General features: G+C 33.5%; 1 protein-coding gene and 1 long non-coding RNA gene across 2 annotated transcripts in view; one reads left to right on the forward strand and one right to left on the reverse strand.

Annotated features, from left to right (window-relative positions):
• The window catches only part of LOC138319054 (uncharacterized), a 77276-nt gene that overhangs the window by 7150 nt on the left and 49769 nt on the right, over positions 1-20357 (reverse strand). The gene's annotated exons all lie outside the window — the stretch shown is intronic.
• LOC138319051 (cyclic AMP-dependent transcription factor ATF-3-like) lies at positions 5053-20279 on the forward strand. The gene is made up of 3 exons (XM_069261940.1): positions 5053-6359; positions 14115-14222; positions 14365-20279. Exons 1-3 carry the CDS (start codon positions 6123-6125, stop codon positions 14626-14628), a joined length of 609 nt encoding a protein of 202 aa, XP_069118041.1. The 5' UTR covers positions 5053-6122; the 3' UTR covers positions 14629-20279.

The raw sequence follows: 20357 nt of genomic DNA on the forward strand, positions 1-20357 counted from the left end.
TATCTAGAGAATATCAATCATATACCATAAATACATATTGATAAACATATCTAGAGAATATCAATCATATACCATAAATACATATTGATAAATATCTAGAGAATAATCAAACATATAAAATTAGAGAATATCATATACCAAAGAAGATATCAAAATATCAATCATATACCATAAATACATATTGATAAAGATATCTAGAGAATATCAATCATATACATTTACCATATCAATATCATAATACATATTGATAAAGATATCTAGAGAATATCAATCATATACCATAAATACATATTGATTGATAAACATATCTAGAGAAATCAATCATATACCAATCATATAAGATATATCAATACATAAATACATAGAATACAATCATAATACCATAAATACATGTTGATAAAGATATCTAGAGCATATCAATCATATACCATAAATACATATTGATAAACATATCCAAAGAATATCGATCAACTTTCATTAATAAAGTAATTATTTTAAAGATGTTACACTGCTGACAAATGGTAATTTTTCTCTATCAAAGCAGTAGCAGACAAATAAGTACATTTTATCTGTTACAAACGGTACGAACTTTACAACTTACGATGTTTTTTTTTTACTTCAAGATTACAATTTTTTTTACTTCAAGATTACAATGTTTTTTTAACTTCAAGATAACAATGTATTTTACTTCAAGATTACAATGTATTTTACTTCAAGATTATAATGTATTTTACTTCATGATAGAACTATCAAAAATAATTAATTAGTCCCGATAAAAAATCCATGGCACTATGCCCTATATGGATTTAAGTAATGATTGCGCATCCACTAAAAACAAAACAAATAAATTTATATTATTTTTGTGTTAATGAGACATACATTCACCATTGTAAACACCAATTATTGTTCAAATGATGTGTATTGTTTATGCTCTGTCGAACATCTTTAAATTATATCCAGAGAATATTTAGCAACCGTAATAAAACTAGTTTTAATATTTACGTCTGGAGAATTAGTTGTATGTTAGCCGCCGTATTGATGACAGTATACAGAATATACGTCAATTGCTAGTCTAGAGAAACAGTTTCAACTTAGCCTGGTGAGTCCATACAAAATGAAGTGTGTTTAAGGTATACATTGTCAAACGTTACTAACATTTTGAGAAATACAGTACATTCAATGGTTAGGTTTTAATTTTACAAGTACAAATAAGAGCACAAAATGATTTCCGTCAGTGCAACCAAAAATCATTATAATAACGTCTAAAGTGAAGAGAAATTAGTTTATACGACCAGAAAATCAAGCCAAATTATGGTTTACAATTTCATTTTTACAGTGTTAATAGTAATTGGAAAGTGATTTCTGCAGGTATGTTTCTATCTAAGCATACATAAGGCATAAAAAACACCAATGCAACAGTTAATAATTTCTGTGTTGTAACTAACGTTTATATGGCATCTGAAGCCTTTTGAATGATTTCACAGCTTAATTCATCAAACCTTGTGGTTTTCAGTAAATAACATGTCAAAATTTTCAAGCTGTTACGGCACATATAACTTTAATAGTAAGTCTATACAAACATGTGTACACTAACCACAAAATATATCTACGTTATAACCAGAGAGTTTAAATCTACGTTATACGAAACACAAACTCATGATAATATCGTCAGACTTTTTTTTCAATAATCACCATATTCATAGTTTCGCATAAGTTTCTGTTATAGGTCAAGAGAATTATTAGTTTGAGTGAAGTTACCAAGCATGCTATTGTCAGCCCTCGAAAATGTCTTTATTTAAGATAAGAAATAAAAGCACTATAAAATATTTGTTAATTACTACACAATTTGAAAAATGTTTTCATTAGTCAGCGAATAAAAGCGGTAACGATGTTGGATAATAGAGTTAAAATAAAACATTAAGAGGGTAATATACCAATTGATTAGATAAGTTATGTTCATAGAAGCTTACCGTGTTAGCAGTTTACCGTGTAAAAGTTTATGTTTACCGCCCTGTAAGATCCTTAATATTCAACATAACAGCTAAGTCAACTGTTTTTCTTAAGAAGTTATTGGAAATGCAATCGGGACATGACAGCACAAATATCTTAATGTAAAAGGAAACCTGAAACATAAACTGATGTGATATACAGACTAAAACACTTAAGTTTTCCCACGAGGACTGGGTACCAATTTTAAATGATTATCAGGACTCGGGAATATTAGTCTTATTTATTAAATTTTACTTTAAATTCAAGAAAAGTTCCAATCTAGGGGGTTCGACAATAACATTCTATTGGTTTTCCATTCCAGGCATATTTCACAAATGAAGCCATTAAATAAATACAAAGATTGCCTATGATTTGTATAACTCACTTCATCTGGTATATGATATATTTTAATATGTTTCATTTATCATATGTTTATTTCATTTAGTGAATGTTATATTAAAATGTTTGTATATAATCTAGTATGTAAATGTGGATCAAAGAAATAATATCAACGGTTGTATTACACTGGATCCTGATAAACATATGTCTGTAGGATACGAATTACTTAATAAAAATAGTAAATATGGGGCAAAAAATTATTACAACAACGTGGAACAAAATGTTTCGATTCGATCTGGCCTTTTATCATGGCCGCAATACATGATTATGTATATTTTGATGTTTTGTTTGGCGTGTATTATTTAAGGATCTTTAAGCTGACGTATATAAATATTCTATATAGATCAATATCGTGTACCAAGCATTTAGAGTTTTGTTTATGCAATTTTGACGCACTCCAATTTCATTTCCAAGAAGAAAAAAGGTGATAATAATTGACTGTTATCGCAAAGGACGATTTCATACATCATATATGATGTGTGGATTAATGTAGAAGTGTGTTTATTTGTCACCGTAACATGTGTTGTGTATACATTATAATGTCAAGCAATAACTACATCCGCAAAATTCCTAATTAGTTATATGTCACACTGACAAGGTAGCATTTAATGCCATTTATAAATTGGTTTATTTTAATGATGTAATGGTAAATAGAATAAAAACTCAAGCTCCTGTACAGTTGCTGGGTAGAACAACAAAGTAAGATACTAAAATTTTCATCTTGTACAGGGAATATATCTTTAATGCTTCTATATGTTAATGTTATATTCACCACTATCATATGACTATAGGTTTGAAGAGGTCATTTTTTATAACTGATTTTTGTAAAGTATTTTTGTTATCATGGTATGCTTGTGAAGTGTTACCATAATTTTACTTTTATGTCATACTTCGAGCGTCGTCGTCCGCCATGCATACCTTTTATTCAAACGACTTCTCAATAACCGAAAGGCCCAGCGTACTGATATAGGGCCGGTAGTATACTTGGAAGAACTATAAAAAGGACACCTATTGCACTATTACAAAGAGTAAGAGAGTGACAAAGAAATAGTGAATACCAATAAAGATATGGTCTGCTGGTTTCTGGAATTGGAATTACCGAAGGTTTTAACAAAGTGTTTTCCCTTCTGGTTCTTTGGCTTCATTTTTTCCTGTATTCTTGACAACATTTTTGCTATGAATAATATAATCTATTTCGCTATCTGTATGAACTAAATAATTATTAATGTTAATAAAATATTAATTTAGATTTAAAAACCTGTAAACAAATCGAGATGCACTGTATATTATTAAGATTATTTACTGCTGAGACAGAAAAATTAGAGTATGCCATCGAGCCATATCGCAATTCGCCTGAAAAACACGAGTTGGGAAAGAGATGAGTGATTAGCGACCCCACCGTCTTAATTACATTGTTATTAAGTTGTATTGATGTGTAAATAGCGTGCTGTGTATGAAGTACATTTGTTACTGTGTCCTTCCCCTAGTGGTCAGAAATCGTGATCTATAGTACATATGTCAGCCTCCCCATCCCAGAGCGGTCATAAGTCCTCTAAAACATCACATGCTATATCTACATGTATCATTCACGAAATTCGATAATGGTCTCCCGCCATTGTCACGTGACCTGTTGTTATGGAAATCACAGTAAATTTATCACAAAATGAGAAAACAATTGCTCGTCATTCTAATTTGCATAATTTATTGGAATCACTACTTTATTTATCCCTATGACTGTCGAGTTGCTAACCTAAATTATGGGCTCTTTCCATCCAAGGACGGACGCCCTAAATCACTATCATATCAACAATACAATACTAAACAAACGGTACTATTATTGAAATATATCTTGTAGATAGGTAAACTATATATCTGTATGAGAAAAACAATATTTAGAAAATAGCCGGTTTTTTAGCAATAAATATATAATGATAGTTCCATACATTAGCAGTAATACCGTTATGTATCACAAGGTGTGCAACTAACTATATTGTTTTTTGTTTACTGTTGTGAATGTATAAATGCTAAATAAACAACTTGATAATTAAATTGTCAGTATAACTAAACACAAAATAAAATAAAATTATTCTAATTCTAAATTTGTTTAGCGCGCACGAGGAACATTTTTTCCTAAATCGATTTTATCAACTTGTTGTAAAACGAATAATCGATATAATAAGATTTATATATCTATTTCTAAGACAAATCCAATTTCGGTTCCGATTTGACATGAGGGGTAGCTGTGTATATGTTGCGGCCTGGCGTCGCTGACCTTGTGGAGACTTTGATAGTGTTAGACCATGAATCATTGTGTATGTGAGCCGCCTATAGCTGGCCAGTTCTCATCTCTACTGAATATTTCTATATTAATATAGTATCGGAGGAATTTCCACTCGTTTATTAATGCGTTAAGAAGTGAATAATTCAGCTAACACCTACCTACTACCCATAAAATCTAGCTTACGAATTCCTCAAGTATGCAAATCGATTGATTTGTGAAATGAGCATGTCGTTGAAATAGACAACGCCCTTCAATAGTGAGTTTTGATTGGTTCGTTTCCTATCACGTGCATTGGATTCAGGTACTGTACTAATTACGACACTGTCTCGCGAGTACCTATTGTCATCAGACAGGAATGTGAAATATTCCTGGAATTTACACATCTAAAGAATTCCAATCTTTCGCACCTGATACAGTCACGAATACATATCTCCAACATATAACACCAGTCACAGCTACTGTATTTTTATTGGATTATCGATCAGAGTGACATAGTTTGTTATAAAGCTGACACGCTCCAGTCTCGTACATGTGTGTATTGGAGTCAGGGCAGCGCGCACGTGTTTATGTTCCAAACGCATACACCACACGTGTCATATTCACCTCCGGCTGGTGTAGAGACTATTCAGAATTTAAAATTATCCGCAATAGAGTGTATATATTCATTATTTGAAGACAAGAAGCTTTCATCTAGATCATGTTTCTTCAAAGCTAGCAGCTCAGACGTTAGACGGAGTTACGTCCCTTCAACTGTATGCAGTAAGATCCCAAAATAGAACAAACGTTTCACACAGGTTCGAGCATGACCACTAGTTAATATTTAAAGTGCAGACTAGTGTGTTTACAAACATTCAGCAGACAATGCATGGCAGGCAAGTCGGAATTAACACGTTCTCCCGGAGATTAATTCTACGGAAATAACACCAGATATATATATATACGAAACAGACGAATGAAGTCATATTAGAAGCGCGGAAATCTTGGAATAGTGCAAAAATATATTTTTGACATTAGGAAAAAAAGCCGAAATAGGTGAAAACCCAGAATTGCTTTACGCTGGACATTCTTTGGGATTTTTGGTGGGATATGATGACGTTGTACGCGTATGCATGACACACGGTATTATTTTTAGACGCTCTTGCGAGTGTATCTGCCTTAGGAAAAGGCAGCGCCAGTGATGCCTGCTATATGATCCGATTGCAGACGAGTATCCCTGCGCCTTAGTTATAGTATTTTTTATCAAGCTACGTCACTTTGAAACGAGATTTCACGTGACCACGGAATACACATATTTTGATCAGCTGTAAAGTGTAAACAGACGGCCTGATGGAGTGGGACTACAACTTACATGTGAAGCAAATCTAAATCTTGGAATGGCTTCACTTGTCACAATGCATTAATTATTTTACAGTTATCAGGTAAAGCCAAATCCATCCAATGTTTTTTGGACAATATGGAACAGACGGACGCGAACAATGAGTTCCTTGATCCATGTGATTTAGAGGTAATCAATGTGAACTCTATCACTGACGAAAAACTACGGTCTGCCACCCTCGAGTCCCTTGAGACGGGCAAAATTACACCCCTCCTGAAGGAGGAGCTCAAGTGTAGGATCCTCACGCGCTGTTTGGAGGAGGGCAAGGAATTATCTCCAGAAAGGGCCGTCAAAATACAACCCAGAAAAGACAAGGTAGGGGCAATTGATTTAAATAATATATAGCATATTTCTTACTATAAACAATATTTTGCATCTACGAAAAATTAAGTCTGATTTTTTTCTTGTTGCTATTCTTGTTACCGGTAATAGTATAATTATTATTTCTGTAGCCTTTCAAAGGTGTTAACATGTTTGATAAATACACTGGATTTGTTTGTTACCCATACAGTTCTATTCCGTCAAATCAATTACAGTATTTTGCATTTTTGAAGGTATAACAAATTTCTGTATTTTGAAAAATACAATTTATGTATTTTGAAAAATACAATTTCTGTATTTTGAAAAATACAACCCGTATGCATAGAGATGAATTAGGAAGCAGATACCCCGACAATTCTGTGTATGAGGCAATGATGTGTAAACAAACGCTTGGTGATAGTAAATTGACCTGCATGCAGATTAGATTGTTTCGGAAGTATTTACAAGATCAATTATCAAATACTTCCACAGCCAACAAAATTGAAGATAAATTATGGTATAATATTTTTTTTTTCATGATGAAAATAAATATGGAATTCAGAATAAAATGCATTTAAGATTTTGAACCATCCAAAATATATATGAGATAAAGGTGGTTTAAAACAGAAATTTATATATAAAACATTTATTCATTATATTACAAAATACTTTTATTCCCAGTTTTAGACCTACATGTATATCGTATTTTTCTTTGAAGTACTTTCTTTTCTACGACCAGCCCGAGGATATAGCCTATGACGAGTTTATTTGATCTAGCATCGCACGTGGCATTTTTTTTTTTCAAATTGAAAACAGAAAAATAAATTTAATCAATTTTGTTCTATATGAAATCAATTTCTTGAGACATTTAAAATATTTTGATATTGCGTTAGAACACTTTATTAAATTGAAGTAAGACGCTAGTTTGATTGATATACATCGATTTTCATATCTTCATAAATACTACTGTCATTAAAATATACAATGTCTACAGATATTTAATTTTTCCTTAGATTTAGTGAATAACTTTGCTTTTCATGCTACGTTTGTAGTTCTCTTTAGGATTATAACGACGACTATGGTGATAACATGATGACAATGATGATATAAATATGATGAAGATGATGATGGTGATGATGATGATGATGATGATTATGATGGTGATAACATGATGGCGATGATGATATAAATATGATGATGATGACGATGGTGATGATGATGATGATGATGATGATGATGATGATGATGATGGTGATAACATGATGGCGATGATGATATAAATATGATGAAGATGATGATGGTGATGATGATGATGATGATGATGATGATGGTGATAACATGATGGCGATGATGATATAAATATGATGATGATGATGATGATGATGATGATGATGATGATGATGGTGATAACATGATGACGATGATGATATAAATATGATGATGATGACGATGGTGATGATGATGATGATGATGATGGTGATAACATGATGACGATGATGATATAAATATGATGATGATGACGATGGTGATGATGATGATGATGATGATGGTGATAACATGATGACGATGATGATATAAATATGATGATGACGATGATGATATAAATATGATGATGACGATGATGATGGTGATAACATGATGACGATGATGATATAAATATGATGATGATGACGATGATATGATGATGATGATGATGATGATGATGGTGATAACATGATGACAATGATGATATAAAACATGATGATGACGATGGATGATGATGACGATGATGATGGTGATAACATGATGACAATGATGATATAAACATGATGATGACGATGATGATGGTGATAACATGATGACAATGATGATATAAACATGATGATGACGATGTGATGATGACGATGATGATAACATACACATGACAATGATGATATAAACATGATGATGACGATGATGATGGTGATAACATGATGACGATGATGATGGTGATAACATGATGACAATGATGATATAAACATGATGAAGATGATGATGATGATGATGATGATGATGATGGTGATAACATGATGACAATGATGATATAAATATGATGAAGATGATGATGATGATGGTGATAACATGATGGCGATGATGATATAAATATGATGAAGATGATGATGATGATATGATGATGACGATGATGGTGATATGATGACGATGAGATGATACAAATGTTGATTGTGATGATGATGGTTATTATATAAATATTATCATTATGATGATGATTATATTATGGTGATAGTATAAATATAATCATCATGATGCTAATGATGATGAGATGTCGTTACGCTGTGATAACAGACAGCACATTAAAACAAACAACCCGTTTCTGAGATAAGGCCGAAAAGGACATGTGACATGGCTCATGGAATATCGGCACGCGCTGACCAACACGTGATGGTGGCCGACCAAGACTGTTTTTAAAAGTCTTGTTCTTAGGCCAAGGGGATATAAATTTTTAGGCTACCATATATTCGGTAATATTAATTTAATTTAAGGGATAAAAAGCGAGTAGTGCGAGAGAGTCGACTGGTTAGGTTTGGTGTCGGGTTATACCATCAGTGCATTCTAATGCGTGCTCGCGCCACAATCGATATTTTACTGATGAAGGAGATTATACTTTCACAGGCGTTTCTTGTGTTTAATGCCGATCGCACGGCATTTATACAATATCTTTTATTTCCTTTGTCTTTCTCTCTTTTAACTCCTCTCGCCACAGCTTAAATTACTTTATATTTAGTCTCCATTTTCTGTTTTCCGTATTGGTAAGAATGAGACGGTTCATTGATATCACCATTCTGTTTGACATTCCAAGCGTGTAAACGATACAGATCGATCTGTCTGGGTTGCTGTTTTACTGGCATAATTCGTGACATTCGAAGCCGCTATCCCTGTTTACATGCCACTCACTCGATGTCGTCTAGGCGCTTGTCTGAGTACCTTCAATACGTTTCTTTGACCCCGCCGTTAGACAGACGTTTGCTTACGTCATTGCGCGCTTGGATTTTAATAATAAGTTATTTGACCACTAATATTTCCTCCCAATTGTGAGGATAACCATCCATTGTCTGATCTTTACCGATACATCTTAGTTATTATATATGGATATATTAAATAAAAATAAATAATAAGAAACATTATTTTGCGAAAGAAATAAATGTACAAATGCAATTGATTATTTTAAAATCTTTAAATGATGTTTTCGTTGATGCGATATTGGTGTTATTATCGTTTTGGCAATCCGACTGACCAATAAACCTGATCTGTAGCTGCTGGGTCGAACTGATGTTCACTGTATTGGCTAAAGAACAAAGAGATGGCAACACCTGATGTCTGTTCTATTCTCAGCCGTACAATGTACGTGTAGACTGCACGTGTCCGACAAAGCTCAGATTTTATTACTTTCCCGGGGTGTTAGTCACAACAAAATCCACAGTTTCCCAAGTATCACAAGTCCCGGTGTCATTCCTCTGATGTTCTCTAAGTCACTATCAGTCTCCATGTTGCTATGTACAGCGATCTCCACTGGTTTAAAAGCTCTGATATTGTTTTTCAAATTATCATTTATTACAAGTTATCGCATTATTTTTGGGTCTTTGTGATGTGTTTATGCTATGCTTTCGATGGCCTTTGTTGTTTTAGTTTCTATAGTGTTTTCCGAGTCCTTTTCTTTCGTTTTCTTTACCAAAGTTTTTTATAGGTCATCGTGTAGTTTTATACACTGTAGGTCATCGTATTGTTTTATAGGTCACCGTTTTGTTTTATAGGTCACAGTATTGTTTTATAGGTACTCGTGTTGTTCCCAGTTAAATGCGTTCCTTTACATATCCCCGTATTAATTCCGGGTCCTTGTGTTGTTTTACAGGTCCTTGTGTTGTTTCTTTGTAATTGTGCTGTTTTATAGGTCATCATGTTGTTCCCGGGTCATTCTGTTGTTTTACAGGTCAGCGTGTTGTTTTCAGTTTAAAGCGTGACATTACATACCCCGTATTAATTTCTGGTCGATGTGTTGAAGTCCAAATACAAAGAATACAAACATGCTTTGAGCTCTTTCAATTCCTGTAAATCTCATGAAAATAGACTATTACTGGTAAATAAGAAAAGAGCCTATAAAATTTTGGAACGTAAACTGAAGAATCAATACAAACACCAGCAGGGTAATATGTTGAATTTCATGAGAAAAAATAACCCCAGAAGTTTTTATAAGCAATTCCGTAAGAAGAAAAATACATCGAATAGTAAAATATCTCTTAATGAATTTTTTCATCACTTTTCTAGTGTAGCTAATGTGGATACTAACGTAAATGAAAATGTTCCTGAATTTTTCAGAAATTATGATCTTAAAGATGCGGTTTATGAAGAACTTGACTTAGAAATTTCTCATGAGGAAATTGGTATTGCTATAAATAATCTGAACTCCAATAAGGCTTGTGGCATGGATGGCATCCAAAACGAGTACTTGATCCATTGTAAGGACATTCTAGTGCCATGTCTCTTCACACTATTCAATAATGTTTTCAAATCTGGTCATTTCCCCCATAACTGGTCAATTGGTAATATTATCCCTGTTTTCAAGAAGGGTGATATTGACGACACTAATAATTATAGAGGAATCACCCTAGTCAGTTGTTTAGGAAAACTATTCACGTCTATCTTGAACCGTAGGTTACTAGCATTTGATAGTAAATACAATATCATTACTGACGCACAATTTGGCTTCCGCAAAAATCTATCCACTGTCGACGCTATTTTTGCCTTACAGGCCTTAATTAATAAAAGTCTTAAAACTAAGAAAAGATTATACTGCTGTTTCATAGATTACCGTAAGGCATTTGATTTTATTAATCGACAAAACCTGTACTATAAACTAATAAAAGAGGGTATTGAAGGTAAGATGTTGGCTATTATACGCTCGCTATATCATAAAGTTAGAAGTTGTGTTAAATATAATGGGTCGAATTCTGACTTTTTCGAATGTAAAAACGGTTTGTTGCAAGGCGAAGTACTATCCCCTATATTATACTCCCTCTACGTTAATGATTTTGAAATGCAATTTATAAGTGACAATTGCCCAAGTATCGAATTACAGGAACTGAATATGTTTCTGATCATGTATGCAGATGACACCGTTATTTTAGCTGAAACTCCTGAAGGCTTACAAAAACTGTTAAACTCGTTGCTTAACTATACCATGAAATGGGCGCTAACTGTTAACACTGATAAAACAAAAATTATGATTTTCAGAAACGGTGGGGTAATTAGGGAAAATGAACAGTGGTTTTATAACGGTGAAAAATTAGAAATTGTAAATGAATTCAACTATTTAGGTATGCTTATGAATTACAATGGCAAATTTAGACAAACTCAGAAAAAAGTAGCAGATCAGGGACGTAAAGCATTATTTGCAATCGACAAAATTTGTAGAGAGAATTTTTTCAACATTGAAACTCAACTATCCGTTTTTGATACTTTCGTAGGTAGTGTTATAAACTATGCCTCGGAAATATGGGGTTTCCACCAAGCACCTGATGTCGAAAAAATACAAATTAGGTTTTGTAGAAAGTTGCTAGGAATTAGAAAGAGTGCTTGTAACAATTTTGTTTACAAAGAACTTGGGCGCTACCCTTTACACATCGTGCGAAAATTAAGAATTTTTAAATATTGGATCAAACTCAAAAACACAGATAACTGTATACTTCAGGCAAGTTATGAAAATATGCTACAGAACGGCGATAGTTGGGTTCTGAGTATTAAAAATGAATTGTATAGAAGTGGACTAGGGTTCATATGGGAGTCTCCCAATGTTGATAACGTAACATATTTAAAAATAAAATACAGAATCTTGGACATTTTTCAACAAAAATGCCACGAATCTATAATTTCAAGTCCGAAAGGACATATTTTTCAACATTTAAATAATTCGTTTACCCTCCAAACTTATCTGATCAAAATGAGCAGCCGAGTCTATCAGAGAGAAGTCACTAAAATTAGGACATCCGCCCACTTACTCAATATCGAAAGTGGTCGTTTTAGGAATATTCAAAGAACTGAACGAAAATGCCATGTCTGCGATAAAAATGATATTGAAGATGAATTCCCATTTTATACTTATTTGTCCTTTATACAATGATTTACGCCAACAATTAATCAAACTGTTCTATAGAAGAAACCCAAGTGTGTTTAAGTTAATCCAACTGTTATCTTCTGATAATGTAACAGAATTAAATAATTTGGGGAAATACATTTTTCCGCGCGAACAAACGCCGAGCTGAATGTCTTGTGTTACAAAATGTACAGCCGTAAATTGCCATCCATGCCATTAATGCCCTATCTTTATCTATATTATTATTTCTATGTTATTGATCTATCTTTATTTCATCATGTGTTTGTTTGTCACGCTCTCAAGGTTTTCACTCTCTTAATTGTTATGTTATGTATTTATATGATTTGTATAATCTGATTAGCGTTTGCTAAAGGAATAAAGAAATTGAATTAAATTGTTAGAGAGGTCTCCTTATTCTGTCCCTTGCTTTTGTTTTACAGGATTTCGCATTGTTTCAGTGCCATTGTTTTATTTTCAAGATCATCTTGTTCTGATCAATGGGTTGCTGTATCCTCTGTCACATCTAGTATTGTATGTAATTATATATATAGTTGTAAATGACGCCACTCATGCTGTAATAAGGTCGTATAATCTCGCCAATGGTGTAAGGCCATTTATGCTTTGGAGCCATTTTACCACCATATCTGTATCATAATGTCAGTCTTGGTCTCTCCCTCTTTTGATAACCAGGTTTTTCCATGCCTATATTTGAGTGCCGTTTCCGACTAGAAACTTATTACTTATTACTTAAGATATTCTAAATCAGTTATCAACTGTCGTTACAGTGCGAAAAAAAAGTTTGCAAATCAGTTAAAGAATTTATTATTAGACTATTTTTATAAGTACTTAACAAGCATAACTTAAAGTTATTACCGCAAAAACAGCATCAAAATGAAAGACTTAATCATTTTGTATACTCATATATCATATATATATATATATATATTTCAGAGAAAGATCCTTAAAGTTTTGTAATTTTATTAAATCGAAAATCTCATTCCCTTTTGATGTACTCTGTATATCCATGTATGTACTAAATGGTATGATATGTGCTTAACTTGTGTAGTTGTGTCCATCCATTCCCCTGAACAGCCTACACCTTTCCCTACCACGTTCACAAATGAAATAGTTTATAATTATGTAATAAACCCTGAAACCACTAACTCTGGGGAGTTCTAGCACCAAAGATTGATATTGAACTATACACACATGATGATATCGACAAGAAGGTGATTATTTTGTAAAAGATTCACCACAAATTAATAACAATCTTCGTTTGTCCTCCCGTCTGGTGTGAATAATAGATTAAGTTGTTATCAATGTTTAACTAAATCCATTGATGGCGATGAACATCTGGCAATGATGGGAATTCCAAAATGACGCTTAGGTGGGTGGTTCTTCGTGTTTCGATTGGACGGTGGGACTATATCCACTGACCCGTAACCACACACTGACTTAAGTATCCCAAACCCACATCAATAAACAAAAGTTCATCGGTGTAAGTCACCGAAATTAATCCCCATATTTGTATCCCTATGGATGTACCACTGACACCAACTAACCTATTAAATTATTAGTACATGTGAGAATATAAGTACTTTGTTTATTAAGTGACCCAGGTTTCATTTTGTTTATGTTGTTTACAGTTGAAACCGGACGAGATGATGAAGCTGGAAAAAAGACGGGAACAGAATCGAAGGGCGGCGAGAAAGTTCCGGATGAAGAAACACAAAACTACAAAGATTCTGCAACAGGTATTGTGTTATTGTTGATGACAGATTCATACAATACCGAACAATAATTTAAATGATATAATGTCATAAAACCATGCTGTTTAATAAAGTTTTTAAAATCTTTGCTGTCAATTCTTAGAGCACAATTGTTTCTATTGACCAGGAGTCGGACGTGTTGGAATGTAAAAACAAGGACCTCCAGGAGGATATCCAGACCTTATTGAAGCAGAAGTTTCACCTGCAGAATCTGTTGACGGAACACGAATCCCGGTGTCGACTGACTCCCGTCTCCGAGAGACTGTCTCCCATCTCCGACCGCCAAACACCGGTGTCGGAACTGGACCTGTCTCCTATGGATGACTACCGGATTTGTCCTATTGCGACACACGCGTTACCTCCACAAAACTTCAATATCGACCTACCGTAAATCCTCTCTAGGAAAAGGATTTTAATATCATTGCATCATCGTCTAGTCATTTGCAATCATTGATGGAAACATCAAGCGAAAGAAGAAATTTGTTACATTTTCGGTCAATTCAATTTGACAATTGAGATTTTACTTAAACTCCATTCAATCTACAAATGAGCAAACTCAATGACTTTGCGAGTTCAGCAACATTCGACGTCATTCGCTTTCATCTTCATGCATATTCATAAACCTTCAAATCGAATATAACATGTTTCCTTTTATTCCATATATGGACAAGGATTTCAATGAAGAGAAGAAGACAGCTTACATGATCTCATGCGATATTTTTTAGAAATTTTCAAAGTTTTATATTCATCGTGGTGGATTTCCCACGTAGCACTTTTTAAGATTAACGACTTTTTCGTTTAATTTTAGAAGAAAAATCGCACAATCGTATTTGTATTTTGAGAACATTGTATTAATGTGTATGTATACTAGGGAAGTGCTGATATATATGTATCACGTGTCCGCTTTTGTGGTCCTGCGATGTTTATTTTATACAGCGGTGGCGCGAGGTAGCATGGAAGTGCCTGAAATTAACCGCCCTTCGTTTATTCCAATCAAAACACAGCAATCATCGACACACATTGCGTTTAAAATTACTGTGCGATGTCTCCAATTAGTATTAGAATTGTCGGAAAATGATTTCCCGGGATTCTGATGACTTTACCTTGTTTCAGTTTGAAATTGCTTTGTCTTTTTTTCTTCAAAGACACCAATTGAAGATAAAATATGGGTAATTCAAACAGCACTCGTTTGTCGTGAGGTGATTAGGGATTGAGGGCTAATAGCGGTGGTGCGGGGTGTCTCCTGAAATCCATTACAAGACTTCCAGCAGTTTGGCTGCCCTCCCTGATTGAATAATCTAATTGGAGATTGACTATAATGAGATTGTAATTAGAAACTCTCTTATCGTACCCATCAATAACTCTCATTGTCTTTATCGATTTCTTTTCGATTGGATAAAATGCAAATCCAAACGTAGCAAAAAACTAATGTTTTTGCAGAATGTTAAGAGGAAATCACAGCATTTATGCTGCACTCTTTGCAAAAAAAACCCAACATGTTTTACAATCAAAGCGTCTAGTTGAGTAATGGGATTTACCTTACCAATAATTTCCTTAAACCGTGCCCATTAGTTGGATTCACTTGTAATTTCAAGCTATTAGATTTTATATAACAATGATCAACATATCACACCATATGTGTGTATAATCATTAATTTGACAGAATGGGTAAAATTTGAAATTCTTAAAATTTGTTTATTAATAGGTATAAAGTAGGTCACGATGGAAATATTTATGGTGTGTGTAGGTGTACTCTACCGGAAGTAGCACTGCCCCGGAAGTAGAAACAAAAAGTTTTCATGTGACACTATATCAGGTGACAATGCTTTTTTTTCTGATGACTGTATAGGATACACGAAAATCACGTGCCTATCAGTTCATGCTTTGTCATGATCGTAACAACAAAAGCGTTTGCTAATGTGGACAAGTGTTTAGGATCCGATTGTTGCCGCCTTCCAATGTATGTAAACGTATCGGTTATCAACGTGTACTCATTGATAACGTCATTGTAATTCACTTTTCGCATTTTACCTGGAATCCGAGCTTCATGTTGCAATATAGACGTTTTTTGGTTCCAAAGAACACAAATGAACAGAAATGCAGAAATTATTAAACACGTGATACATCGCAACGTGTTTACTTCCGGTTTCGGTCCCTAGTTGTACTGATATACTGCTTTCCGCCGGACTCCCTGTTTTACTACCTCGGTTATTTGAATGGTATTTAATTATTTGGAGCTGGAATTGGTTACATTGATTGCCATCATTTGAATCTATCAAATATTATTCGAATCTTTCTGGAACTCCATACCATACATTGTTTTCCGAATGCTTCTTTTTTGTGTTTTTATCCTAAATGACATGTATAGAAATGTGTCGACAAATATCGGGTTTTGTCGGCTGTAGACGGTTCGTATCGGGTAGTGTCGGATTTCATCGACGACATACGAAATGTCATATCGGTTTCATTATAAGCCTAAACGTCTGTATATTTGTTATGTGCGTATACGTCCAGCTGTTTCCCCGATTAATTATTGTTTGTGAATTATAACATTTGTTGTCCAAGATTTAAATGATCTTTATGGAGATGTTTTTGTTTCTTTTGTTAGAACATTATATTGATTTCATTTATCATGAAAAGAATCATGTTGATCTCAACTGTTAAGATGGCTGTTTGTTTCTCTCGAATTCTATCGTAGTATGTCTTTATCGTACTTCCAGGAAAATATGTGTTTATATGGTTGTGCAACCTATATGTTGTCAAGTATTTTGTCTTATCTGTACGCTTAGTTCGTGTTTAGTACACTGTATTTTACTCGATTTGTCGACCAAGTGGGTCCGTCAGGAACTGTCAATTTTGGCCTATTGCCACGATTTATAGATTCTGTTTCTCGTATTTCCTACGACAAAGTTAACCGTTGTCCATGTCACTCACATCAGAAGATTGTTGTAAGATCTGTTAGAAACAGAAACCTGATATAAAACAATTTTTAAGTCAGGAATAAAACTTTGCGGAGAGTAAAGACTTGGTTAAGATACAGTCAAATCCAGTACCGAACTTTTTTTATTTCAAAGTGTCGCTCGAAATACTTCCATGACATGGCACTGAACCTCTTTGTACACAAATTTCAGAAATCATATCTTTATGAATTGTTTGTAAGTAACGGGGATATAGGACCATACATCAACACGTTAATATTAGCCACCACGTACCAAGTTTGTGTGTTGGATTGTAGTAATTCCGCAGTATTACATTTGATCTGTTGATTTGGACACAAACAGATAAATAACCAATGGTAGTTCAAACATCGCTAACCTTTCCGTCATGTTGTGTTTTCAGTTGTTATTATCATCTAAAACAAACTAATTCAGAGATAAACATTGGTCGTTAATGTTTTAAGCATGAATACCTATATGTTTGTGTTGTGTAAGTCTGTTTAGATAGAATCTGTACATACGAACCTACTCTGTCTTTATCACAAGTATTCTTAGATCTTCATATGTGTTTTCAAGGATTCATCTCTTCTATTTTTGAATTTCATATTCTTGTCTGTCTCGTTTAAACATCCTTCTCACTGCATCAAATGCACCCAACAAGTCCCTGTCTGTACCCCTCCCAGTCCATTTGGCATCCATCCCTGTCCAGCGTACGGACACTGAATCCATACCTTCCAATCCAGTCCAGCCTCAGACATTCAAACTACGAGCCAACAATTTTTTTAAGTAATGCTTTCAAGGCATTAGTGAAATTCTTCCCCGCTAAAGAATGCACATCATAAAAGTCATTGTAACTTTTAGTTAACTTTCAGCTTTATATAGAGAAATTCTGACTCTTGGATCTGGATAAGATTTGAAGTATAAAAACAAATTATGCGCGTTGTGTAACAATACTTAGATAAACAGTAAATGTGGTGTCCTATGTAATTGTCGTATACCATATATGTCTGGAAGGATCCTTTGAAAGACAAACATGGCGATAGTGTTGATTCAGTGTTCGTACTTCAGGTTTCATTTTGACTCATAAAGGCGAGAGAAATACATCTAAAACCATCACCATCCCAAATTGTGACGTCATATCACCTCGGTAATCTCCAAGATTTTTAAAATATATATTAGTTTAAAATTATTACGGAGATAGTAATGACTATCTGTTCCTAAAGTGCTTTTTATATACACTTACAAAATATATATTGTGATGCCTTATTGCTATCTAAAGATCCATCCAGAATAAACATGAATATGCAAATGATTTATGAATATTTATGACTGGATATATATTTACAAAATCAATCTGGAATACGGTTTTCCATGTGACAAAGTTTTGTGTCATGTTGTCAGCTATAGAAACTGTGAAGTAAGATTAACCATCAAAATACAGAAATGTGTTGTTGCCTTTTGAATGTGAGAAGAAGCAGTGTAAGAGATGTAGACCTACTGTACAATGGTAAAAGTAGGTTGTATGTGTATTGACATTGAATCCTCGTGGCCACCCATGCATGAAGGACTGTGTTAATCCGGACACGAGGCATTGTCCAACGATTTCCATTTATCACCACTGGTATTGAACTATGATAAACGTCCCAATAATTTACATAAAACGTCCCAACAAACATATCCATCATTTGTCACACTCCTGATCGGGATCATACAAGGTGGGTCTTAGATTCTTCTCATAGAGCATCAAAACTTTTTAGAAGTATTTTGGAATTAAAATTTTTATTCTTTGTAATTTTTTGATAATTTATTAAAACATAACGTTTTTCTTAAATTGATAGTCTTTATATGCTGGATACTTGTTTCCAGTCTTCATAAAGATTTTTGTACCTGTTTGTCTATGAAAACAAAATCCGAATACATATGATGTAAGTTATTTTTTCTCTTGTAATTTCTTTCCTTTTTATTTGCCGTAAACAATTTGATATAAGAGATAAGCGTACAAGACAAGTCGACCGTAAAGCCTTGACATCGCCATCTTACCACATCATCACCATACAAAGTGTACCTTAAATATCGGAATGGCCAACAGTGATTTTTATCAGAAAATTTATCTTTAATTTCAATTGACTATGAACTATATCAATAAGTTTATGCAGCCTTTTCTTCTTGTCTATAAAACATATTTGATATGTGTATATCGTCTTTAATTGTTTCATATGCATTTCTGGTGGTGTTTTAAAAATCTAGATGTTTCTTGAAATGACAAAAAAAATGAAATCGGATAATTCATTTTGAATGTATATCAATTGTATAACTTTTATAGAACAATTTTGTCCATCAATTTTTTTTTATAATTTCGGTATGAATAATTGAATCTAATTAGAAACAGTAAATCCGATTACAATTAGATAATGCTAACGTATATACCGGTAGGAATACATTTCTGTCCATATTCCAGAATGGTAAATGTCAAACGGTTTATGACGTTGTATATACATTGTTTTTCTCATCTCTCGGTGTTTGTACAATGATTAGTGTATATTCTGTGTGAAAGTATTTAGACAAAGCCTACATGGCTGATATTTACGGCTCTGTACTGTCGCTGTACACACCAGCTTGTGTGACGTTTTGCCGTACTGTTGTATTTACATGGTATTATATCAATCTTGTACGATTTCCACATGTTGCTGATTCGAACGTAGGTGTTGATCATGTAACATTCGGTGTTTTCACTCTTGTGTTGTGTAAGATTACTTAATGAATATTTACTATATTTACCACGAGGGTTAATGTTGGAAGGATATCAAATATTTCAAATATATTGCTGATTTACATTTTGTTTGATTCGTTTTTATACATTTTCTCTATTCTGGAATGACCTGAATAAAATATATTATTTGTATTGCTATAATCAAAACTGAAATACGTTTATTCCTGATAGGGTAGGAAGATTTTTTAATGTGATCATCTTGGTACAAATATCTACGTTCAAATGACCAACGTATTATTGTATTGAGACTGTTATGTAATAAGCATGCTGTCAAAAATGACATTCTGTTTTACGGAAATAAATTTTACTGAAAAAAACCTTAATTGCCTTAATCATTTATCCATACATATGATGATAGTCGTACTTAGTCTACTGTATAACATAAAGAAGTTGGTGGTGAAGAAACAATCGATG

Source organism: Argopecten irradians, chromosome 3 (genome assembly GCF_041381155.1).
Source record: "Argopecten irradians isolate NY chromosome 3, Ai_NY, whole genome shotgun sequence".
Lineage (NCBI taxonomy): Eukaryota > Metazoa > Mollusca > Bivalvia > Pectinida > Pectinidae > Argopecten > Argopecten irradians.

What these genes read in the sequence shown, in the direction of transcription:
- LOC138319051 (XM_069261940.1), top strand. Translation starts at nt 6,123, where the DNA reads ATGGAACAGACGGACGCGAACAATGAGTTCCTTGATCCATGTGATTTA. An exon ending in TACAACCCAGAAAAGACAAG is followed by an intron (nt 6,360 to 14,114) that starts GTAGGGGCAATT and finishes TGTTGTTTACAG; the next exon opens with TTGAAACCGGACGAGATGAT. An exon ending in CTACAAAGATTCTGCAACAG is followed by an intron (nt 14,223 to 14,364) that starts GTATTGTGTTAT and finishes TCTATTGACCAG; the next exon opens with GAGTCGGACGTGTTGGAATG.